Consider the following 26138-nt stretch of genomic DNA (forward strand, 5'->3'; position numbering starts at 1 on the left):
TCGAAGCGTTTAGATAGTATTATTTTTTCTTTTTCTTTGTAAAATTCCAAATTTTTTTTCTAACACAATTGTATCAATTAACTGCTCCACCAATGATGATAAATGTGCTTGCCTTTCCACTTCAACTTTGAGTTCCCTTCTTTTATTATCTATCATCTTTCTGTCATGAGGTGTGAGGAGCATGCTTCATCATCATTCTTCTGAAGTCATAACTGGTCATCACACTGTTCACATTTCTTAAGTCTTTCCGAGTTGTTTGTCTTTTACTATAGGTATTATTATATCAGTTGTTCTTTTGCTTCCACTTCTTTCACCCTGTATCAGTTCATATAAGTCTTAAAAGGTTTCTCTGAGAACCTACTGTTAGATTAGCCAACGATAATATTTCAGTAACAATTTAGTGAACTCTCTAGAATCATCTAATCACACTTCAAAAAGTGATTGATTTATTTACTTTTTTTTTGGCTTAGACAAATACTTTTTTTTCCTTCTTTTTTTGTCTTTGTGTTACTGAGCATTTCTAACACTATGTCAAATTGTATTGGTCCAAATAGACTTTAAACTCCTTGATCTTACTGAAAAGGCCTTTAACTTGTGCGTATTGCTATAATACCATCTCTTGGTTTTAGATGTAGTATTTATCATATTGAGGAAAGCTCTACTAACTCACATTTTTTCTAATGTTAAAGACAGAAATGGATCTTGTATTTTGTCAATTTTTTTCATTTGCATCTGCTGATATAACGTGAAATTTATTTTTATCAATGGTCTAGTATGTTGATGTTTTACTAATATTGAACATATCTTTCATTCATGTACAAATCCAACCTCATTATACTGTATAATCTTTTTGGCATGTTGCTGTATCCTCTTTGATAAAAATATTAAAATTTTTTATTTTACTATTTATTAGGGAACATAAATATAGATATAGCTATAGATATAGCTTATTTTCTCTGTTTTGACTCTCCCTGGTTTAGCCCATATTTGTATTATGGAAGGAATTTTATCAGATATATCTTTATTTTTTTCAAACAATTTATATAATATTACAATGAAATATTCTTTGATAGTATTCAGTTTTAAACCCATCTGTTCCCATATTTTTTTCCATTGGTCATTCACTTAAAACTTGCATTTTTATTAGCATGACTTGTTTCCTTTTGTGAGACTTTTACTTGAATTCTTCATTTCTTGTTCTATTAATTGGATTATTCAGATTTTTGAAAGTATTTCATTTTGGTTGTGTTTTATTGGCATATCACTGAGCAAATTTCTAATTTCTTTTAATGTATATTAATTTGTTATGGATTTTCTTATAAAATTATTGATAAAGTAATTTCATTTTCTTTTAAAATCAAATTATCTAATAGCGTCTGCGTTTTAGTTTTTTAAAAAGCAACTCAGTTCAGTTTTTTAAAAATTTATTTTTTCTTTCAGTTTCTCTTAATTTTCAGAATTTCTTTTGGTGTTTGTGTGTGTATTTAGTTATTTTTTTATGGTGTTTTTTAAATTTAGGATTCAGTTATTCAGTCTGCAATTAATTTTTAATGTTTCTTCCGTGGTACTTTACTGTAAATAATTTTATTGTATTGTGGCTAGTAAAGCATGTGTTAGTAAATGATTTATTGCATCTAACTTTTCTAAAATTCATTTTTAACTCCTTTTTTGGGGGAGAGTTGTTTTTCTGGGTCTGAGAATGAGTATATATATTCTTCAACTTATAGTTTTATTCTATCTCCATAACAGTTTTATTCTATCTCTGTAACTTGTTTAGCTTTTTCTTTAAGGATTACAGTTCTATTCAATTTAGTGTTTTTATCTTAACTTTTGATATTAATTCATTATTTCGCATATTGTTTATCTCCTTGCATATTTCTTTTAAGTAAGTCTGTTTTTGCTACTGCTTGTCTAACATCATCATTTATCCCCCTGAATTTTTAAATTAGATGTTATGTCATTTATACATAAGATTTCCTTTTTTCCCCCATTTTTTAATTTAGCAAATATATTTTTAACTTCCTAGCAGTATGCTAGACATTTAGGAGTGAAAAAATATTACATGTTCAGGACACTTCCCTGAAGCAGTTTACAGTCTCATTGGGGACACAAGGCAAATTCACATTAAAAGTTAAATAAAAAATGAATATAAACATAAAGCACTGTATGTTTATACTCTACATTTATCACTTAATTTACTGTAACATTTTCTAGAAATGAGAAAGCCATTGCTCAGGGTTGCCTTAATGGAACACCTGATCTCTTAAATAGATTTACTGAGCAGGAAGGGACCTTAGAGGTTAAATAGTCCAGTTACTACTCAATATATGAATCTCCTCCACAACATCTCTAAGAAACACCCCCCATACTTCTTCATCCCCACTTTACATTTCCCAGTAACCCATTTCTTACTCAAGACAGCTCATTCATTCCCATTTTGGACAGCTCCCATTATTAGGTTATTTTTCCTTAAGTTTGGAAGAAATCTTTTCCCAGGCAGTCGCTATCTATTGGTTCAAGTTTGATTTTATAGTGCCATGTAGAACAAATTTAATCTAACCTCTCTTCCACATGATATTCCTCCAAATATTTAAAGGCAAATATTATATTTTTTATAAACTTTATTTATTTTCTAGACTTGGTTTCAAGTCCATTGTGGTTGCATTCTTATACCTTCCTAAATTGTTACAACTAGAAAGTAACCTGACCAGGTGAGAGTATTAACCTTCATCATTCTAAAGAACTTTGATTGAGGCTAGTACCGGAGCTGGCACATTATTATACTGATGTATGTTGAGCTTCTGGTGTACTCAGTCCCGTAGTGTTGCTTTTTTTAAACATGGATTGCTTTTTAGAATTGATAACACTTTTCCCTGCTTGATTAGAGATTTCTTTTTGAATCCTAGTCAAAGAATATATTTTTCTCTTATTATAAATCTTGCTAATTTCAACCCATTATTCTAGTCTTTAAGGTCTTTTTTCTGGTCTTAATTCTCTAATCTAGTGTATATGCTTTCCCTTTAACTTTTTGAAATCTACAGTCTGTTCATCATACATTCCATCTCTATCTTCCTCCAAATCATTGAGAAAATTTTTTTGATTCCATAGGGACATCAGAACTCTACCAGACTCCATTAGGGAACTCTGTCCAGATTGATAATGTATCATATGTGAAGACTTTTCAAGTGTTACGTAATTGTAACTATGTTTGTGTGTGTGTGTGTGTGTGTGTGTGTGTGTGTGTGTGATCAGTCCCTGATAAAACTTTTATAAAAATCAGTCATCACAGATCTGTTAAGATAGAAATGTTTTCTTTTTTGTAATATCATTATTATAGAGTTTCATATAAAAGCGAAACTCTTCAACCAATGAAGATCAATAATTTTAAATTCAAATTAAATTTAAAATTACAATTTATAATCTTAAATTATAAATTACAGATGCCTGGAACACTGAAAATATCAGTGGAATAACTGGCTCTTGAGCAAGGGTGGAAAGCATCTAACAAAGGGAAAGAAGCTGGCAAAAAAAAGTTGATTTAATTAAGAGAGCTTTAAAAAGAGAAAAACACATTTTGTTGTTAAGATGCCATATAGAGGGGAGGGGAACAAGTAGCTATTTGAATTAAATGATGGGGGGGAAAGGCCAGGAAAAAAAAAATACTCATAGAGTCAGATATACATAAAGATCAAAGCATAAAATACTGGGAATAAACAAAATAAGTAAACGATCTTCAAATAAAAATTTATCGCTGAGATTTGGTGGAACAGAACTGATAAGTGGAATGTACTAGGAAAGGGGTGCATCTTGTTCAACAACAACAAAAAAATTTATGTATGTGTATACACACATACACACACACACACACACACACACACACACACACAAACATAGTTACAATTACGTAACACTTGAAAAGTCTTCACATATGATACATTATCAATCTGGACAGAGTTCCCTAATGGAGTCTGGTAGAGTTCTGATGTCCCTATGGAATCAAAAAAATTTTCTCAATGATTTGGAGGAAGATAGAGATGGAATGTATGATGAACAGACTGTAGATTTCAAAAAGTTAAAGGGAAATCATCAATTCTTTGTCTGTATGGTTAGTTTTGGTTATTTTGAAGTAACCTTATTCTCACAAGTTCTTTTTTTCACTCCTGTATCTCCCCTAACCACTTATAAAAGCATTTAACAAACATTTCAGTCACTTTTAAAAAAATTATCATAACAATCAAGCTTGTCCTCTTTGATCATTCTTATGATCAGTTTACCCTATACACAGCTATTAAAATCTTTGTCAAATACTTTTTCACTATCACATGGGTTTGTGGCCTTCAGTTAATGAATATCCTCCCTGCCCCCAACCTCCTGCCAACCACTCTCATGTCTATATTACAATTTCAAGTCAGAGATTCCATGAATTGTTATTAAGTCTGTAACTCTATCATATTTTACACAATATTCCACATACTACTGCATCCATCCCCTTGTCACCACCTACTTAATTCTGTTATCTGTTTCTGGAAGATAGTTACTGAATGGTTGTCAGCTACTGCTGAACTACTTTTTGCCAGTGTGGTTGAGGCTCTTTTGTGCTTCATCTTAGATTTTGTACTTGGTCTAGTGACTAGGATAGGGGATTCAGAATTAAAATTGTATTATGAGATTTTCTCCTAGAAACCTCCCTTCCCAGACATGTTGCATCTCCCAATGTTGATACATTTCCATTTCTGAATCTCATTTACTTTACTTGTTAAATGTGATTATTGCTATAGTGATCCTGAGTCATTCTGTATTTTATTGAAATGCAGATATGATTAAGGTTTAAATTTTATGTAAACCAACTTTAATAGAAATTGGTATCTAAAATAGAATGATTTTTTTTTCATTCTACCTCACTAACCCCACATTCCTTATGTTCTTGGCTAGTCATATCTTTTCCTAAAATTGAAGTGAAGATAATTTTCATTTGACTATTTAAAGATTTTCTTTGTTGATTACATTTATATTGAATATTGAATATGAGATCTTGTTACAAACTGGCCTTTTCTTCAGAACAAACTTATCCCTGGACAAAAAAAAGATGATCAAATAAGACATAAGACATATTCTTGTTATATGGAGATCATTTTCCACCTGTTTTTTTTTTTTTCCTCTGGAAAGGATAGAACCTTTACACTGTAAAGAAAAGAACAAAAATATGTAGCAGGAAATTTATTAGCCTAACAAGCAGAGGTAGTATCGGCCCTTGATGAATTCAAGTTACTTGGCCTATAAGTACCTACATCCTTGGTTATAGAGAGTGGTTTTTAAAATAAAATGTTTTTTTTTTTTTTTATTCTACCTCACTGGCCTCACAAATACATTCTGTCTTCTACTAACTGTATCTTTTCCTGAAATTTAAGTAAAGATTTTTCATCTGACTATTTAAAGAATTTTTCCTGAAAAGTTGCAAATATGATTACTGAACTACTTTTGTAAGTTTTTAGAAAAATCATGAACAAATAAAAGAGGTATCACAAATTGTAAAAGTGAAAATGTCCTGATTTTCAGCGAGAAGGAAGATTAACAGCTTCTACAAACCATAGGCCAGAGAGCTTGACTTTGATTCCTGGGAAATTCTAGAACATATTATTAAAGACATGGTTTGCCAAGATCTAGGTAGGAAAGCAGTGACTGTAGAGAGTTAGCATGGCTTCCTTGAGAATAGGTTCTGCTAAAATAAGGTAATTTGCTTCCCCCCCCCCCCCCCACAGGATTACTATCCTAGTAGATTAAAGGAATTCTGTGTATATGTTTTACTTAGACTTTTGTTGGTTAGACTTTTTGTTGGTTTTGTTTACTTAGACATGATTTTTCAGTCATGTCTGACTCTTTGTGGCCTTTTTTGGGGGTTTTCTTGGCAAAGATACTGGAATGGTTTGCAATTTCCTTCTCCAGCTCATTTGACAGTTGAGGAAACTGAGGCAAATAGAGTTAAGTGACTTATCTGACCACTTAGATTTTAGCAAAGCTTTAATAAATTATTTCATACTATTCTTAGGAGAAAGTAGAGTGATATGATACTACAATTAGAGGAATTCAGAACTAGTTGAGTACCTGAATAAAAGAATTGTTTGTTAATGTGTAATGCAGTGTCAGTGCCAAAGGATGTTTCCAGAGATCTGCACTATTTAATTTTTATCACTGATTTAGATAAAGATGTAAATGGTTTACTCATCATCAAGGTGGGAAGTATAGCTAGCAGAGTGGATGATAAAGTTAAGGCTCTCAAAGCATTTTGTAAGGCTAGAACAATAATCTTATTTTAACAAGAGGAAATTTGGTAGACGTATTTACCCTTTGGTATTAAAAAATCAACTGCATAAGTACAAAATGGGACGTAATTAGGTAGGAGTTTTGAAGAAGAAATGAGGACTCTGATGAATTGCAAGGCTTTTTCTGTTTCTTTTATTCACCAGTTATCCATCAGTTATCCCAAGTAATTTCCCTCTCCTTCTCCCTTCCAGTGAGCCATCCCATATGACAAATTTTTTTAGAGGAAAAAAAAGTCCCTACATCTAATTGATACATCAAATAAGTATGAAAACAGTACATCAAATAAATAGGAAAACAGTCACAATTTGTGACACCTGCAGTCTTCCTACCTCCACATCCTTCTTCATCCAAGTCATTCTTAATCTTTACCATTTTGTTTCATTTCATTTTGATTTTTTGGTGTGTGGTTTTCTTTTCATTTACATTGTTTGTAGCTGCTGTGTATGGTTTTCTTGGTTCTACCTAATTTCACTGTGTATCAGTTCATGTTGGTCTCTCCATGCTTCTCTGTATTTCTCACACATCATTTCTTATAGCACAGTAGTAGTTCATTACATTCATGAATCAAAGGTTATTTAGCTATTTCCCGATGAGCATGTCCTTTGTTTCAAGTTCTGAGCTATCACAAAAAGTGATGCTATAAATGCTTTGTAGAGTATGAGGGACTTTCTTCTTATTGATGGCTTCCTTGGGGTATGAGCCTAATAATGAAGTCTCTGGTTCAAAGGACATGAACATTTTGGTCACTTTATTTTCATAATTCCAAATTGCTCTCCAAGATGGTGAACCACAAGGCTTTAAGATAGTCAACACTGTGATATGTCACTCAGAATTAAGAGGAACACAGCCTCCAGTAAAGTGACAGTTCTACTGTACTCTTCCCTTGTCAGGCCTCATGTATTGTGTTCAGTTCTGGGCATCACAATTCTGGTAGAACTTTCATAAGCTGGAAAGTATCCAGTAGCCAGCATTGTGAAGGGCCTTGAATCTCTGTGCATCTCTGGAAGGAACTATGGGGTATTATCCTGGAGAATAGAGGCTCCATGATAGGCTTCTTCAAGTATTTGAAGGCTATCCTGTGGAGGAGGGATTAAATTTGGTCTTTAGCTCCAGAGGGATAACTCAATAGCAATGGTTAGAAGATGTAAAGGGATAAATCTATGTTTGATGTTAGGACAAATTTCCTAAAAATTAAAGCTTATCTACATGTGGAGTAGTTTGCCTGAAAAGAAAGGTGGATAGGTTCCTTACCATCCCCTAGAGGTCTTCAGACAGAGTCTGAATGCCCATGAGTTGAATGTTCTGTACTGGGGATTCTTTCCATATTTAAGATGGATGACTTGATACCAGAGTTCTCTCCCAACTCTCAAATTCTATGATGCTGTGAAAATTCTTAACCAACTCATTTGGGCATTTGGGACTACTATTTTCACACTTCTAGTTTGTTAAAAAAAACATTTTCTCTTTGATTCATAAAAAGCACGGTTATGAAAGCTGTCATGAGTAATCATGAATTTGCAAGTTTGTTGATGAAGTGGAGAGAGAAATTACTTTGCTTAAAAAAAAACCTCAAAGTAAAAACAACGTTCCACAAGCTTAGTAGTATTCTATTTCTACATTATAGCAGGCTATCATTCTATTTTATATCCTTGTCTTTTTGTGTATTGAAAACACCCTCTCTTCTCTGTCTCTCTCTCTCTGCTGAACTTTTTTAAATCTTTGTAATAACCAGAAAAATTATGTTTCCAAATGTAAAGATTTTTTTAAACAATTCTTTCCTTTTCAGTTGAATCTTAACCTCATTTGTTCAACAAGTAACTGTTGAATGTATTTTCGCTCACACACATGTGCACACCCACCCACTACTTTAGGGACCATGAAGAGTCAAAAGAATAAGGAACAATCCCTGACTTCATGGACCCTTTCTAGGCTATTATGGCTAGATGGGGTGGCCATGTGCTGTCATATTGTGTGTGCTCATTTGTCAATATTCCTAAATGTCGTATTGAAAATAAGTACACCCCAAAGTAAAGAGGGCTTTGGAAACAGAAGTTCCTACATTTTAAAATATCATAGTCATTGCTTCTGACTTGATTTCATATGCAGTATTTATATACGTATATATGTGTTTGTATATGTTTTCCCCAAGTAGAGAGGAGAAAAAAAATATAGACCAAGCATAAAATGGTGATTTCCGTGGAAACATTTGATAGTGACAGGATCAAAAATATGATTGTTGTTGATATTGATTGTTGATGTTGACTATGTTGTCTTTATTAATCTGATTTTGAGCTAATTATCTTGGGGAGGACCAGGCCACCAATACCTGATCAGTACCTACGTTCCACTTTGGGCCATTCTAGGGAGATTTATTCTGTTAGTTTTATTTCTGAATACACTATCTAAAATGTTCTTGGCAGTTTAGAGTGGTGGCAGTTTTGGAAGGAGCTAATTATTTTGAATTTTGAAAGCATGAAATATCATCTTCAATGTCTCAGGAATATACTCTGATGTCTTCCATACTCTGTCAGTTTAGTGAGGGGGTAATCTTGTTTCTGAAAGGACAGCATCTAAATTGAAATTTCTACCGATTCCTCTTGTAATGGGCTTTTTTTTTTTTTTACAACTCTCTTAGAAAGCTGGAATTTATTTAGCTATGAATGGGGAGTAAAATGAAGTTAAAAGGTTGGACATAGGGCAAATCTGTTGTTGCTACTGTTTCTTTAGCTGAAGTTTATTACAAGGGTCTGTGCAGTGACTAGAAGCCGTGTGTGTGTGTGTGTGTGTGTGTGTGTGTGTGTGTGTTTTAAAAGGAAAGCAGAGGTTTGTTCATTTGTTTGCCTATTGTGAAGCTGTCTTTTGCACCTTTATGTGCTTTTGTAATAGGGTGAAGTCTACTGAATGGAGGCCTTGTGCCCTGTGTTGATTTTAAGCCCTAGATGTTAATCCACAGGAACCTGCTGGTCTACGCAGCAGGGAGGGCTGTTACAAGTAGAAATCTGGGATTGGGAAAAAGTGAGTGTGTGTGTGGGGGGGAGAGAGAGAGTGTGTGTGTGTGTTGGGAGTGAGGGAAGAGTGATAATAATTATTCACCCATCAGCTTTTGTCACCCATGAGCTTAATTGTTACCCTCTGCTGGTTACCAGATTGAAAAGTTGCCCTTTCAAAGGTCCCTTGATTTTATTTACCATGTGCATGCTGATGATCTGGGACCTTATTGTCCTTCCAATACTAAAAACCTAAAGTATTATGATTTAGTTTTGGGGCAAGGGAAGGCAGTAAATTTTTAACGGTCACCTTTAATTTCTAATTCTGCTCTGTCTCCTGATTAACATCTGTACTATTTCATTCTGAGGGAGAAATGGTTGAAAGGAGAATATTCTTGTTTATTTGGTGTACTTTTTTATGCAGAGCCTGGGTGAATCCAGACCGCACCAACACCTTTGCTAGTTAAGTCTAATTTGTTAAGTTTGTACTCTGAGGAGTGCAGCTATTAAACCAAAGTTTCTTGACTCCAGCTCCCTTCTTTTTTTTTTTTTTAAGAAGCTATGTAATTTAAAGTGTGTGTACTGTATGAGAAAGGGGTGGGGCAAGGAGAAGCTTTTTATAAAATTTTAGCTGAAAAATATTATCTTTATAAACAATATTTAAGTGACATGAATATTAAAAGGGGGAAATAAAAAATATGTTCTATTTTGCACTGAGTTGAACTGTCTGGCGGAATCGGGGACAGAAACTTTGAAGGTGTGATGTTTTCTTTCCCCTTTTCATCTCCATAATCAGAAACTGGTTCTTCAGGTTGTGGTGCCAGTTAGACATGCTATAATGAGTGTTTCACATTCTGCCTTCCTCCTTGACTTCAGGTGTAAATGGCTGTAATAAAAAATAAATATTTAGCATTTTGGCATTGTTCTTCAGCTAGAGATCTGTAATGAGCAGGAACTTGCTAGTAAAAAGTAAGTTTTATATATAGTATGGTAGTTTGGATTACATAACATTGTTTTCGCAAAGGGTTTCAACCACCGATAATAAATATCTTCGTTAAAGTGTTTGAGAACATGTGAGAAAAGACTTTAGAATCAGTTTATTGTGCTGTAACAAATTTGTGAGAACTGCATGAGTCCCAGAACCCTTGTTTTCCTTTGCAATGCATAAAAACAGTGCCAGATTAACAGGGATAATTCCGTGCATTTTTATTTGCTAAATATCGAGGACATTGTGAACTTAATAATTATTTATAATGGTGTTTCAGGTAGGGATTATGGAAGACAAATGAGTAACAAACAAGTTGCTGAAGTTGCTGATTATGCTAATTTTTTCAGAGGAAATACTATAGGATAATCTATCTAAATTAATATTTAGTCATAAGATATGACTTAAGAATTATTGGAGAGTTTGGTTTCAGTTCTTTTACTCTTCCTTTGCCCAGTCCAAATATTAGATAATTTTATTTGTTCTCATAATTAAATTATACACTGCTCTGGAGTAGTTCTTTCACCATCAAAAATGCTTCTGTTTTATAAATAAAATGTTGAAAGTCATAATAGGCATAGCATATTTATGATTTTGCTGAAATGAAACCTGTCAATATATACATTTAAAAATAAATTATTTTCTAATTTGCCTACTTGTCACTATCCATTGAGAGATATTTATAAATTTCCTTTGTTTTGTATTTGTTTAGGATATGTCTCAGGAAGGCTATGGAACTAGATCTCAACCTCCTATGGCACCAGGAAAGCCCAACCATGAAGACTTGAGCCTCATACAGCAAGAAAGACCATCAAGTTTACCAGTAAGACATTAATCTGCCTGTTCTGGAAATGTAATTAATATATTGAAAAATGAGCCATTATGTATCGCGCCTATGTTAATTTGAGAGGTGGGAAGAAACTCTTGAACTAGAAATCTGGTTTTGGAGTTTTATAGAGTGTTTCTTTTCAAAGGGTATGTTTTTAGAAGGCAGATGCTATAAGTAATTAACATTAATTCTGATGATAGTCTTTCCTAAAGGGACTCTCTTTGGTAATTATTTCAGTTGCAGACTTTTCCATCATTGGCCATAATCAATAAAAGAAATAACATTTCTGTCATACATTTTTTGCTGATTTTAATCCTTAAAAGTTTCTTTTTTCTGTTGTTTTTTAGTCTATGTGTACACCCATACACAAATAAATACCCCCACTCCTACCCCCATCCCCTCCTATGCTGAACCCCACTTTCCCACCCCCACCCCCTGAAAAAATTTCATTAAGTCTAAATGATGACATAAAACATTAAGGGATTCTATAGCAGTTTTTTTTTTTTTAACCTTTTAGTAGTGGGAGAATGGCTCATTTTATCTTGAGTCTCCTTATCTATTTTTTTTCATTCCAGTGGAAGTATTTCTCTTTTACTATTAAAAATGAAAAATTTGTGAAATACAACCAGTATGCACTCAACATGGCATCCATATACAAAACTCAGTGTTCGCCTTATGTGTGTTATGTGCGTTATCCCTTTGAAACTCTTAAATTAATAAAATTTCTTTTAGTTCCAGATAATCCTTTTAGACAGTTTTATCTGTACTTGATTTATTTCAATCTTAAATAATCTATTTATAAAATGAAAGACACTTTTCTTAGTTACTTTTTTGTTAAAAATATTCAGCTGTATTCATAGAGCAATCAGTATGGCTCATAAACTCCATTAAAAATGATTGTCGAAGGATGGAAATTAACTAAAAGCTGCGATAGCATTTGTTTTTATTTGAGCCTCAGGGATGAATGAACCAAGATATAATGTATTAGTTTATAAATACTTGAGAATAAACATTGGTAATGAGATGGTTGTTAAACACATATACTCTACCTTACCTTACATGTTTTGGAATTAATAATACTCATTTAGCATTTTAGGAGGTAAGTGCTAGCTGCAAGGTGTAAACTTTGTTTGGATCTTCTGTTTTGCATGTATTTTTGATACCCCTAATTAACAATATTTGCGTCTGAAAAAGCAATGTGCTGTTTGCATTCTCAGAATACTTTCTTGACTCTCTGGCTGTTTGACTGTGAACGGAGGTTAGCTGGTGTTTTGGGTGGGCATATGCTCATTTATTGTCTTGGCCGAATTTCTTAAACCTTTTGTTGATCAAACGTGATCTTTGCTGAATATTCAGAAATTGTTTTCTCAAATTAAAAATGGCTTCCTAGAATGGCCTGCAAAAAGAAGTGCATGAACTTCTTTACTTTTGCTCTATTTTCGTGCTTTCATGTCTTGATTTCTTAGTGTTTTTTGTTGGAGTTGTATATTTGTGCTGTAGCAGGTTTGCAGAGAGTTCTTATTGGCTAGTGTGCATTTTGTCCAGGAGTGTTTGGAAGTGTGCAGTGTTTCTTGTGCGGTAACTTTTATATTTTAGAGTTATTGGATATGTTTTAAAATCCTCTTTTCTCCTGTTCTCAGATTAAGGGTTTCATAAATGATGGTTGACAACCAACTGTAAAGAAAAACTAACGAGGAAATGAACTGTTATAACAGATTAAATAATTGAAAAGCTCTGCTCTGGGAAGTTTGCTTCATTGCCCTCCTTATCCTTGAATCCTTCTTTTCCCGTGTCCAGCATTATAAAGAGGGAGCTGCTAACATTTATTATTGACTAATTGTTTTCAGTTAATAATTCACAGTCCTTGTAAACTGTTCGGCATTTCAATCTCTTAGGCTATTGTATTTGAGATCTTTAGCAGTTGTTCCTTTATCACAATTTTTTTAAAAAGATATTGGCTTATTTTGGATGTATGCATCCTATTGGTCAGATCTAATACAGTAATTTTTTTTTTTTATGTGAGACAATTGGGGTTGAGTGACTTGCACTGAGTCACACAGCTTGTGAGTGTTATGTGTCTTAGGCCGCATTTGAACTCAGGTCTTCCTGACTCCAGGGCGGGTGCTCTATCCAGTGTACCACTTAGCTGTGCCCTAATACAGTAACCTTTTTGAGGATATGAGAAGAATCCTAGAAGTACCATTTTCTGAATGGTTCCAAAGCAAATAATAGATTTTCTGATTCTTATGAAAACCAGCTTGTCTACACGGAAATCACATTTTCAGTAATGGTAAATGACCTACATATTCATAGGGTCATAGATTTAAAGCTGGTAGTGACCTTAGAGATCATATGTCCAAGCCCCTCATTTGACAGAGGTAGAAACTAAGGCCAAGAGAAGCTTCTTTCCCCAACCTGAGGCTAAAAGATGCTACCTAACTTACTCAAGTTTATATGAGTAGTAAAGATAGATATCAAGTTTAGGGCCTTTTTATTTCAAATTCAGTGCTCTTTCCCCTGCGTATATCCTGTTTCTTATTCCTTACTTCCATGTATAGTTTAACTCTTGACACTGCATCTAGGTATATATGTTTATATTTTCTGATATGTCTTAAGTTGATGTTTATATCATCATATTCCAGTGCCTAATGAATTTTCTGTTGTGACCATGTTCCATTATATTTCATTCTTAGGCATTTTTAGGGTGCTGCATATGAGCCTATGTTCTCTATCACTACTTACTTGAAGGGTAATTGCTTGTATATACTACTGTTTGTTGGAAAAGCATACTAGATTTTAGGTCTGAGACCTGAATTTGAATCCTACCCCTGCTCCTGGTCATTTATTTGATCTCGAACCAGCTAGTTTATCTTTATTGCCCTTAATTACGTCTGTAAAAATGAAGGGGTTGCTCTATATGCTCTCTCATATCTCTTTCTACTTTGAATCTATGATCTTATGATTTATGGTGTCTAAGTATAATCAACAGGAGCCATCGATTGTCAAACTAGTCATAATATAGCTTTACCTATCCTCAGACTGATTGTTGTTTTTGGTTGTGCATGAAATAGCTTTATTGGCACTCACCCAATTCTACAACAAACCAACCTTACCAAGCTTGTCTTGTTTTCAGTTTTGTAGATCTAATTTGGCAAAGTTGATGTTTTAGGTACTCAAGACTGATTCACATTGGAATATACTGTTGGGCCATTTGTAGATTCATTACATGGTTTTTACTCATTCTTTACAAATATTAGTTATGTCAATCTATGACCATTCAGTTTTGATGATAAATTAAATCACTGATGACATTTGAATGTCATCTATCTTGTGATACTAGAGGGAGGGATGTTTCTAGTTATAATTGTCTGATGAAGTGTGCAGTGAAACGTACACGATGATCAATGGCTTTCAGAGATGTATGCTGGATAACTTCCTATCCTCCCAAGTCAATATATGAGCTAAAACTGGAATAAAAATACTCATTACATAAAATCTTGGTACTTCCATTAAGATGGATATGTAATTCCACCCCCCACCCCCATATCTGACCTAAGTATTTTCTTTGCCTTTTCCTTAATTGTTGCATGTTTGATGTCTCATGGCTACTCGAAGCCAAAATATTTAGATTCTTCTTTTGACTAGGTTTTTAAAATAAATTAATCTTTCCTGGAAGTTGATATTTCATTTGTATTGATTTACATACATACATATCAAGCTTTATTATTCTATTATCTCTCTAATCAATGTTAATTTTTAGTAGTTTATTAAGCTCTATTTTAGAGTTGGCAAATAGTTTCTAAACTTCAATTTAAGACCAATGGTCAGTGATATATTTGTTTTCATGTTGTCCCAGAGCCATAGTTAATATATACTTTTCTACTTAATAGAAGCATATCTCAGAAGGATGAAAGAATATTCATTAAAATATCTTTATGTTACATATATAGGACAGTCTCCCTTGTTGAAAGCTAGGGATAGGAACTGGACTGAAATATATAATATTGTGTTTTATTATTACTTCAGCAATGGCAATCTTTACTACTACTGTGAAACTCCATGTTATAGTGGATGGAAGACTGGCTTTGGAGTCTGGAAGACCTAGGTTCCAAGTCCTTCCAATGAGACATCCTTGCTTGGGCTAGTCACTTAAGCTTAGTGCTCCAGATGACTGACTATCTAGTACTGTCATTTACTTGGTGTGGCTAAGTGGGTTAGTGGAGAGAATTTTCACACCGGAATTCTCCCCCCTCAGCTATCTCCCTCCATGTTGTCCCCAATTTTCACCCACTAATTCTCCTGTTATTAATTGCAAGAAAAAAAAAATATATATATATATGCACACACACATATATGTGTGTATATACATACATACATACACACACACATATATATGTGTGTAACTATCTCTGTATCTGTCTAATGGTGGTGAAATGAGCTGTTGGATTCCCAGTCCCTTGCTACATTATAGTTCACAACTTAAAAACATATTATAAGTTGAATTCACTTTGGATTTTGGTAAAATAGAGAGTCAGAATTTATGGAACTCTAAATTTAAAAAAGAACCAAATTATGGTAAGAGGTATTTTGGAGGAAAAATAATGTTTTTAGATATAAATTCCTTATGCATAAATTTTATATTCTTTTTTGAAAGAATTATAGCTTCTCAGCTATACCTAACCTCATGTCTTTTTTAACATTAACAGTACATTTCTTTGTAAAAAGAATCTATGTGTTTGGAATTGAAGATATTTTCATCTGATCCTGTCTGAAATTGATGCACTGAAACATCATGTCCTAAAAGTAGTGACATGTTAACATCCATAGAAATACTCTTTGGAACCCTGTTATTGGTGCCTGAAGTAATAAAGGGAGTATCTCCTTAGGAAGTTCAATTTTGTTTATTTTTAGCGTTTTCAGAACACTTTTGTTTAATGTATAAACTCTATATTTTCATTGTTGCTGTGTTAATATGAATCATTGTAAGATCACATAATTGGATAAAAAGGAATTTAATTTTTAAAAGTTCAAGGGTTTGATTGGTCTTTAATTTCTGAGTAAAGCAGTATTTTTTTTTATGACTGTCATCAGTTGTTTTTCTTTATTTCTGAAATAGCTAATTTTGTCCTTCTAGAGAGAATTGCCACGAAGTTTGTGTTTTAAGAAGTCTAAGTAAGCACTTAAAATGATTACATTTCCCATACATGCTAGTTATGGATATCCTGATGCCAGTAACCCATAAAGTTCAAAGTATACTTTTTACTGTGATTTGCTGACAAATACTTGTTCTTTTAGACAGTAAGAGATTGACTGGAAAAGTTTGGTCATGTGGCATTACAGAAGATAGGTATTTGGCTCTATGAATGAGGTAACAAATGAAGGTTGTTCTGAAATAGAGGCTATAAAACAGTGTATATTGGCTAAGAATGGTTGGAAAATTGTTATTATCAAGGAGAATTTTGAGGGGGCTTAAGATTCACGAAAAAGGATAGAGTTTTTTATCTTTCACAGAGACCTTAAGATTTTGTTTTGTTCATTTAATTTTTTTAATGGCATTATGTTACTTTGTAAAGTATTTTCAAGAAAAGAGGAAAAAAAATAAAATATGCTAATAATGGTTATTTTTAACCATTTTAAACACCTCATCAATCTGGTTAAAAATAACCAGCCTGATCAGGTACTTTAGTATGATTTAATTGAAGCATCTGTTTTTCACCATTTTGTGTAGTAAAAGTTCATTGGTTTGGGGCAGACGAATCTAAATCAGTAAAAATTCTGAAATACTGACTACTTTATAAGAATCAATATATGCAGCAACTTAAAATACTCACTCACTGTTTCTAGGTCAAGCTCTTTTGACCTGTTTTAATGAATAAGTAATCCTTATTTGTAATTATCAGTGCCATTTGCATTCCGGTGATATGCCAAAATCCTTTAAAAAAAAAAAAGTCAACAAAACCCTAAATGGGTTCAACATGCCCCCAGCAATCTTGTTTACACAACTCATTCATTGAGCCTGCCTTTTTTTTTTTTTTTAAAAACCTGGATTGGACATAAGTGGATTTTCTAGCCAGCTAGAATGATTACAGACTATGAATTAGTATAGTGCAAATGAATAAGGACAAGTCAAAAAATGCATTTAAGGAAAGCCAAAATATTAAAAATTTGCAACGCCCTGTACTTGTAGTAATGGAAGAAGAAACCTAATTTTAGAGGAGATAGATAAATGGTCCTCAATATATGTTTGATTGATTAGTTTAAATTAACATTGCCTATCGTCAACAAAGTTAGCATACACAATTTTTCCAAGGTATAATTTACAAAGCAGGATATAAATTTAACATAATTTACCTGAAGATGTAGGATTAAACATAATCAAGGGGCCATGGCTCTTTGTGTTATTTTGGCCCCATTTCCAAGGTTTTACAACATAGGCAAGGTGGAGTTAAGAATAGCCACCAGCAGAATGCATGGGAGCTAATCCCTCGGTACAGTCTTCGTTTGCTGAGAGGAGAGAGAAATAGTGGGAAAAAATAAAACAAGTAAAAATTACTGTTGTAATACATCTACTAAAACCACACTAAGACTTCTGGTACCCGTGGATATGGCAAATGTGGAAGGAGTGATTGGGACATCTGTGTCTTCGATTTTTTTTCATGCCTTTGATTAGAAATTAAAAGAGAGAGATTTTCTAGTATAAAGAGACAGAAAACCTTTCTCCCTATTGCTTTGTCTTTCTTCCCCTATGACTACAGTTCCTGGAATGTAGCACTGAGATGCCTGGAGAGAGAGCTCCTCCCTCTTTCTATCTTTGTGCTGTCCTCTGCCTGCCTTGGCTATTACCACTGACATGCCTTATAGTCAACTACTTTTCCCAGTATTGCTCATGGATTGACCATTAGGAATGCATATCTCCTCATGTCATCTAAGTCAGTGGGAACTTAGAATTCAATTTGCAGACTTTCACTTCACACTCACCTTTTGAGGAATGTTTGTATTTTATTTAATGAGGGAGGGATACATATCCTGCTGCAGTTCATGGTGGTAATTGTGGACTCTGGGTATTGGCTTTTATGGTTCTTTAGAATGGAAGTAGCTATTTTGGGATCTGTTAAATCCAGACTGTCAAGTTAGGGAGAGAAATAGTTCCTAGAAGTCTTTACCTGACAACGAAGTTATCTGCTCTTCCTCACAGGATAGAATTTGAGAAATCTCTTCCTTTCTCATATTTTTTTTTTCGTTTTGCCCTCTCTGCAGTGTTGAAATAACTGAATGGTCTTGTTTTCCTTTGTTTGGGTCAAGAAATTTTAGCTGAAAATTGTTACTCTGTGAAAGAAGATTATTGACTCAACAAGCCTTCAATTTTCAGTGAATAACACTCCCACCCTCTAGCTTTAGGAACATGTCGTGCATGCATTCTATTTTAAAATACAGACTATAATTTAAAACAGGCAGCTTGATGCCCCACTGAACTTTGTTTAAGCCTGGAATAAGGGAGGGAGGGTGGAGCTTAAGGCCGTGGAAAAGTGACTAAGCTTTCTCAAATGCTTCTCACTTATTGTACATCAAAAAATTTTAAAATGTTACATGATTTTGACTTGGAAGTTGAAAGAGGGTGTTTTGTGTATGTAATGTTTTTTTTCCCCCCCAAAAATTTATTTGATAAAGGGTTCTTTATGTATCCTGGTTACCAGTATATACAAAAATTATGGGTGAAAGGTCAATCATAATAAGTATTTTTACCTAACATTCAAATATGACTGCAGGAGACATTTTTTGGTATTGATCAGTTTATTTATATGATTCTAGATAATTTAATTATTAATACAAATATTTAAAGTATAGCATTTTGAGAGAGTTATAAAATATATTTTTAAAAACCTGGCTATTTGAAAATAATTTTATAACTCTCCTCTTTGTTCCTTACCCCAACTATTAAAATATAACTACATTTAAATTTCAATTAAATGCCTACTATGTGCAACACTTGGTATTTGACAAGGATAATATTACTGAAGTGGACAAAAAAAATCATAGATTGGTAGATTTAGATTTCAAGATCATGTAAAGTAGGGATCTCCAAAATAGAGAGGCCTCAGACAACTTATATGACTTTGAAAAAATAATTTTAACCATTCTCAGCTTCAGTTTCTATTTGTGTAGTTGGTGGGTTGTTTTTTTTTAAATATTGCATGTAATACTATTATTGTACACATAGCCCTGACTGGTGAATTTTCACCTATCTGGCCTTTTCCCAGGCCTGCCATGTTGCACTCATTTCTTGGCCATTGATTTAAGTCATGTGCTTCTGCCTCTTCTTTCCACCAGAACTCAGACTCCCTGGGTTCTTCTCCAGTTGGTCTCACCCCCCTCCCACCACCTTGTATTGCCCTGTTCTAGCCCTCACTCACTCCCCCTACCCCTTATGGCTCTAGCTTCACCTCATGGAGGGCCTCCAATACCGATCAGTATGAAAACTTTAATCTGCCCCATTTTCCCACCTGGGCCTGTTTAAAGTCTCTAAGGCACCCTGATAACCCTTTCCTCCTAGGATGGCATTCACTGTGTTGGTACATGACACCTGTTGGTTGATTACCACTCTGAATTCCCCAGATCCACCAGACTTCAGTTTCCCCAGCAGTAAGGATTATAGATGTGCCATTGTTCTGTGCTCTCTATTTGAATTTTAAACTCTTTGAGGGCAGGGACTGTCTATCTTATTTGTTTTTATGTCCCCAGCACCTGGCCCATAGCAAGCCTTAATAAATACTTTGTTCATTCATTTATAGAATTTATAAGTAAAAGCATAATTTTTTTTTTTTTACTACTAAGAGTATACAATCAAAAAATTTGGAGATCACTGATTTAAGCAACCCTCCCGCCTGAAGCATAAATCCTTTTTAGAACGTTCATTACAAATGGTGGTTGAAACTGATTTTGAATACCAACTACAATGACAAAATGTCATAGGCAGCCTATGATATTTTTAGAGCCTTGTGTGTTAGGGAATTCTTCGTCTCTAGTCGTTGTTCCTGGCTGAGTCCTTTGGAATTACAAAAAATAAATCATATCCTTATGCTTTATGATAGCCTTTGGATATTTGCAGATAGCTATTATGTTCCCACTTAGCCTTCTTTTCTGTAACCTAAATAACCTAAATACCTCCAGTTTCTACAGTTCACAAGACAAAATTTGAAGTCCTCTCACTGTTGTGGTGGCCTTCCTCTGAACCTTGATGCTGCTTCTATCAAGCTGTCTAGATGTCTTTCTTAGAATACAGGATGCCAGCTGAGATCAAACCAGTGTGACATAAAGCAGGACCATCACATCCTTCATTCTGAACACTATTGAAGTTCAGGATTTTGCCTTTATCACCAATGAATCTTGTTAGATTGAATCTATTGTTGCAGCTTGAAGAACTTTTTAACTCCTCATTCTGAAATCTAATTTAATAACTATCTGTCCTGAATTAATGTTATCTATAAGTTCTTATAAGCATTCATAGTGTAACAGTGGGAATGGAAAGGGAAGAAAAGAATCTATAGAATTTGGTGATTAGCTATCAGCTATGAAGGAAAAAGGAAAATTGAAAGATGATAAAGATTTTGAACGTAGGTGACTAATAGGATGCAGAAACCATTGGCATTGATATGGAACCTGGTTATAGAAGCCTTATGAAGAAGGCTTTCTTTCTTACCTTTAATGGATGGACTCATGTGGTTAATGTGGTGGACTAATGGTGCCTAAAAGTACTGTCCAGAGGTTGGTGCGGGGAGAGGGGTCAGAGGGTCAATAGTCTCAAAGTGAAAAGTAATCAGAAGCTGGTTTTAAGTAAGCCAGAGAAAGTGGATGGAACTAGTCAGTTCAGGAAGTTGCCTTTTATGGCTTATTAAGAGGTTATTTTAGGTGGAGATGCTTTGCGTTTTATAACATGGTAATTTTTTATTCTGTAATCTGGTTTTATTCTTTCCATTTAGTAGCTAGTGATCTCCTTAAAAAAATAATCAACTCCTATGGAAAAGGTGAACTATGTCCATGTTTAGACCAGGAGAGCCAGAGTGGTAGAATTATTGTACTCTGGAGGCCAAGCAGCATTTTGTGGAAGCAGTAGAGAGATACAAAAGGGACCCTTAGGAATGTAGACTTGTAGTAAAGTTGGAGTACAAGTCAGATGAGGAAGAAGATCCTCATCTAGCACTTACTAAACTGCTAATAAGTATCGTGCATTATGTTGTGGAGGAGATATAAAGATAAGAAAGATATGGTCCCAGAGAACTTAGTACTTAGTAGACTTTAGTTGCACTAGAACGATCGTTTCTTACGTTGTTCTTGCAAACTCCATAAAGTTACTTTAAAATTATCTGAAAATTAGAAGGTGGAAGGAACAAAAAGCATGAACTTTCAGAGAAAAACATTTTCATGATTGAAAATGTCATTAGACTTATGTCCTATAACAGAAGGAAATTTATAGTTAAACTTTTTTGATATACATGCTATTTTCCTTATTAGATTGGAAACTCCATGAGGCCAAGGGTTATCTCAGTTTATAATCTTTCTCCCTTAACCATCCCAGTTCTCCTCATACCCCAGTCTTGTCTTATCCATTGTATAGGTCAATTTTTATTTATGGAATGAACGACAATACGTTGTACATAAACAGTTGTGAAGACCTTGATTATAGAACATTTTTTCCCTAATCTGAACTGAGTTTGAGAGAATTTAATTAAAAAATTAAACATGAATTTAATTATGTAAATTAGAGAAAAGTTGGATGCTCACTGAGACCATCATTAGAACAGTGTAGTGTCATTTCTTGTACGGTATGATACATTCCTCAGACAATATTGAATTTTATTGTATATTGTTTCATATCCCTTTGTGTAATTGAAGCTAGTTTTGTTTGTTTGTTTTTTTACCATTTTTATTTGGAGACTGTCTCCCATAGTTGATATATATCATTATTATCATCATTATTATAGCTTCTCAACCTCTATCCCATTTAAACTTACATTTTCCTTTGATTAATTTATTTCTTCTCAGTATTCTGAATGTCTCTGTGTGCTTGAAGAGAGAGAGAAGACTAATTTTTCTTTTAAAGCATTCATTTCTTGGAGGACTTGGCACATTTCATTTTTTAAGACAATACTGTAGTTAGTTACTCACTGCTTTCTGTTTATAGACTAGAATTTTTAGAGAATCAAGGCCAAGGAATTACTTTGAATTATGAATAAGTACATTTATATCAAAACTAGTATTTTTTTTTTAAACAATAGTTGCTAAACCCTGCAAACATTAAATGATAATTTCTCTTCTTGGGTAAAGGACTGGGAATAGGAACAAAAAATGTGGTTTGGAGGCAAAGAGAACCTAATATTTGTTATAGTTTGTGAAATTTGTTTGTAAAATTTGTTTGTGAAATTCAGTAAATTACTGTAGTATCTAAGTACCAAACATTGGCTAATTAAACTGATCCACTGAAGAACAGTTTACAAATTAATGACTTTGGGTCCCATTACATTTTGTATTAGAGCTAAGAAGTTCTTGTTTAAAAAATAACCAGTTTGCATTGATTAAAATCACTAGTTCTCTATAGTAAACGAAAATGTTTGAATCTCCGTATTTTTGTATTTCATACTGAATTTTTTATACTAAGAATTGAGATTGCTAAGCATTTTAATGTAACAAGTACAATCAAGGCACAAGATTTTTCTTCATTATCTTTTTATAATAGATGAATAAATAAGAACCTAAATTAGTATTTGCTACCTGCTCATTTTGTGGGCATTACTATTTTATCTCTGTGGAAATAACAACAGCAACATACATTTATATTAAAAAAAATTGAAAATTTGCAGCATACCTTTGATCACTTATTTAATTTGATCCTCACAACAATCCTATATGGAATGATTGATGGTCTAATTTTACAGATTAGGAAACTGAGGCTCAAGATTTGTCCACTGTCTCACAGCTAGTATCAGTAGAAGGATTTGAACCTAGCACTTCGTGAGTTACAAGTCCAACACCCCCGCATCCCTGTAATATACTGGCTCTTTACCAGTTACAATTAGAGGAGAGTGTGATAGAGAAATTAAGACCAGCAATAATAAAGAGCAGCTTGAATTTTACGAGCACTTAGTATTTTTTGACAAAATAATAGTTGGAAGAGATCTTTTTGTCCATACCTGAACAAAAGTGCCTTCTACAAAATACTTGAGATTTTCAAAAGAAGATCTTTTGTAAGGGGAGAGTCACTATCTTGAATTCAAGTCCATTCTTCTTTTGGACAGCCATAATTGCTAATACATTTTTATTTACATCAAGCCTAAGTCTTCTTCTTTTTGAACTTCCATTGAATGCTTTAAATTTTCCCCCTCAGAATACCAACTTTGTAAGTTTATTTGACTCCAGTTTCCTTCAAATTTTAAGTTTTTTTGGTTCTGTTTTCTTTTGCTTGCTGCATAATTAATCCGTGAACCAATGAGCTGTATTACTGTAAGAAACTTGAATTTCCAAAGGTATGATACATGTTTGCATTATCACAAAAGGACATTGTAGAACAAGTTTTATCAGTGTATTTCTAGGTAGATTACATGGTAAAATTCTTATTTTCTCTTCTTATTGTCTTCTAGGGGAAAGGAAGTTAGAACTTGGGCTTACCAGGCAATGAAAATGAATTTGGAGGGGCACTTCATTCTTTGGCTTTCCTAGTTTATGAAATGTTTCTGGGCTTTTAAAATTGTTGCTTGTGATTGGCTGGCCAGATTTCTTTTCTCTTTTCGACGGTAATGAAAATGGAAGTATAAAAATTCTTCCTGCCCCTGGTGCAATTGTGTGGGCTACTAGGGGGTTAAGCAGCCCAAATACCTTGACCAAAGCAATTTGGTGTATAATTGTGTTACCTCTGTGTGGATATCAATGACCTTTGAAATTCTTTTTAGCCAAGGGACTGCTAGTGTTGATAACCTTACAGTCTGCCAAGCAAGAAATAAAACTACCAGCCATAGTTCTTGCCAAGGTTGACTGCTGTAAGAGCAACATTGCTATATAATTTTAGCATTAAAGTATCTGCAGAAAGAGGTAGGAAATGTTTTTGTTGACTGTAATAATCATTCATATTTTACAGACAAAGAAACTGTGACATAGATTATGTGCTTTGCTCTGTCACAGCTATTTAATGGCTGAGGCTGGATTAGAACCCAGTTCTCATGAATGGTAGATAAATGTCTCCCTGCTTTACTTTATGGTCCATTGTTAAGGACCTCTTCCTTGCCTGTCTTCCATTCTTCCTATCTCCATCTCTCCATCTCCCCCTCCACCCCTGCCACTCTTTCGGACTCATTGTTATTTTATTTCATAGTACGGTATGTTTAGAAATGTATAGAATGGCAGAGTACATAATTGACCAGTGTGTGATATGCTGAATGGTGACATATTGAAGCAACCCCCACACGATCTTCTACTGTCCTGCATTGCCAATTTCAGCCTTGGCATTGTGAAATGCAACGACTGTTTCAAAAAGATTACAGTTTAATTAAATACACATTAATTAAGCTTAGGAGCTGGGTGCTGCAAAGATAAAAACTATGCAGTCCCTGCCTTCAAAGAGCTTGTATTCTCCTGGGTAGTAAATCAGCATGTATAAACGTGCAAATATTTAAGTTTGAGCTAATTTGATGAGAAAGGGGGAGGATCAAGAACCAGGTTGAAGAGGGGAGTTGTGTTTCATAGTTAGGGAAAGAGGTGCTTTAATAGTTGAGATTCATTAATTCTCTAGATAATCCTGAACTCTAATTTTAGATTCTGTTACTTCATTTTGGGGTGGGGGGAGGGTAATTTTATCAGGTAGCAGAATGGACTGACTTAAGTTGACCTTTATTTTACCCTTCCTGTCTTCTCATCTAGATTAAAATAAGTAGGCAGCCAGAGTAAGGAATAGCCATTACAAAAGGATGGCTAGAAAAACCTAAAATGATTGTAGTAAATTTTCTTCTGAAAAATTCAGGCTTCACAGAATCTCAGAAACTCGGCGTCAAAAGGGACTTCAAGGTCATTTCCGTCTTATCCTCCACAAAGCTGCCACGTTGATATTTTTAAGGCACAGATCTGACCATGTCACCCCTGTCCCGCCAATCTAATTGGTCTTTGTTGCATATAGCATAAATTATAAACTCTTCATCCTGACATTTAAAGCCTTCTACAACCTGACTTTCCACCTATCTTTCCAGTTTTATTTCATATTATACTCTTTGAGTTCTAGTCAAAATGACCCACTAGCAGTCCTGCTGCATCCACATCGTTCCATCCCCTCCCTCTGTGTCTCCCATGTCCACAGTGCCCTCTGTCCTTAACTCTGTCTCATAGAATGCCCGGTTTCTTTCAGGAGAGGGTTTGTCAATGAGGCATTTTCCTGTCACTCCAGTCATTATTCTCTTATGCTGGTGTACATGTTGTATCCTTAGTAGAATGAAAGCTTTTTGAAGGCAGAGGTCGTTCTAATCTTTTGCATCCTGGCTACCTTGCACATGGGACATTAATACGGCTTTGTTGAATTGAATTGAAACTAGTCTTGGTACCTGAGTAAGAACCCCTTAGACATCATCACTCGGAGACCTCTAGTGAGAGAAGTCCAACTACCTCCCTCCCTTGCTAACCCATTCTACTTTTCAATGTCTCTCGTTGTTATGATTATCCTTATCAAATCTGCATCTCTCTTTTCCAATTTCTATCCCTTATTCCTAGTTTTGCCCTCTTACACAAAGAAGACCAAGGCTAATCCCTCTCAACATGACAAGCTTGAAAGCTTTCATAAGCTCAAAGTTCTCTCTTCTTTAGTCCAAATATTCCCAGTTCCTTCAGCCTTTCCTCATGGTGTGATCCTGAAGCATTTACCTGGCCTGTTTGCCCTCCTCCCCAAACTCTTCAGTGTATCAGTGCTCTTCCTGAAATGTGTAATCTAGAAGTTAGTACATTACCACAAATAGAGTATGACCAAGAAGCAGGAGGATAAAGGGAT

At 34.2% G+C, this 26138-nt stretch overlaps 1 protein-coding gene across 1 annotated transcript in view; it reads left to right on the forward strand.

The window, feature by feature from the left end:
• The window catches only part of LOC114031461 (AT-rich interactive domain-containing protein 1B-like), a 550161-nt gene that overhangs the window by 205094 nt on the left and 318929 nt on the right, over positions 1-26138 (forward strand). The window contains 1 exon segment of the mRNA XM_027846530.1: positions 11006-11116. Within this exon segment, the coding sequence (XP_027702331.1) occupies positions 11006-11116 (111 nt within the window).

The sequence above is a fragment of the Vombatus ursinus genome, unplaced genomic scaffold, assembly GCF_900497805.2.
Source record: "Vombatus ursinus unplaced genomic scaffold, bare-nosed wombat genome assembly UNPS02015175.1, whole genome shotgun sequence".
Taxonomy (NCBI): Eukaryota; Metazoa; Chordata; class Mammalia; order Diprotodontia; family Vombatidae; genus Vombatus; species Vombatus ursinus.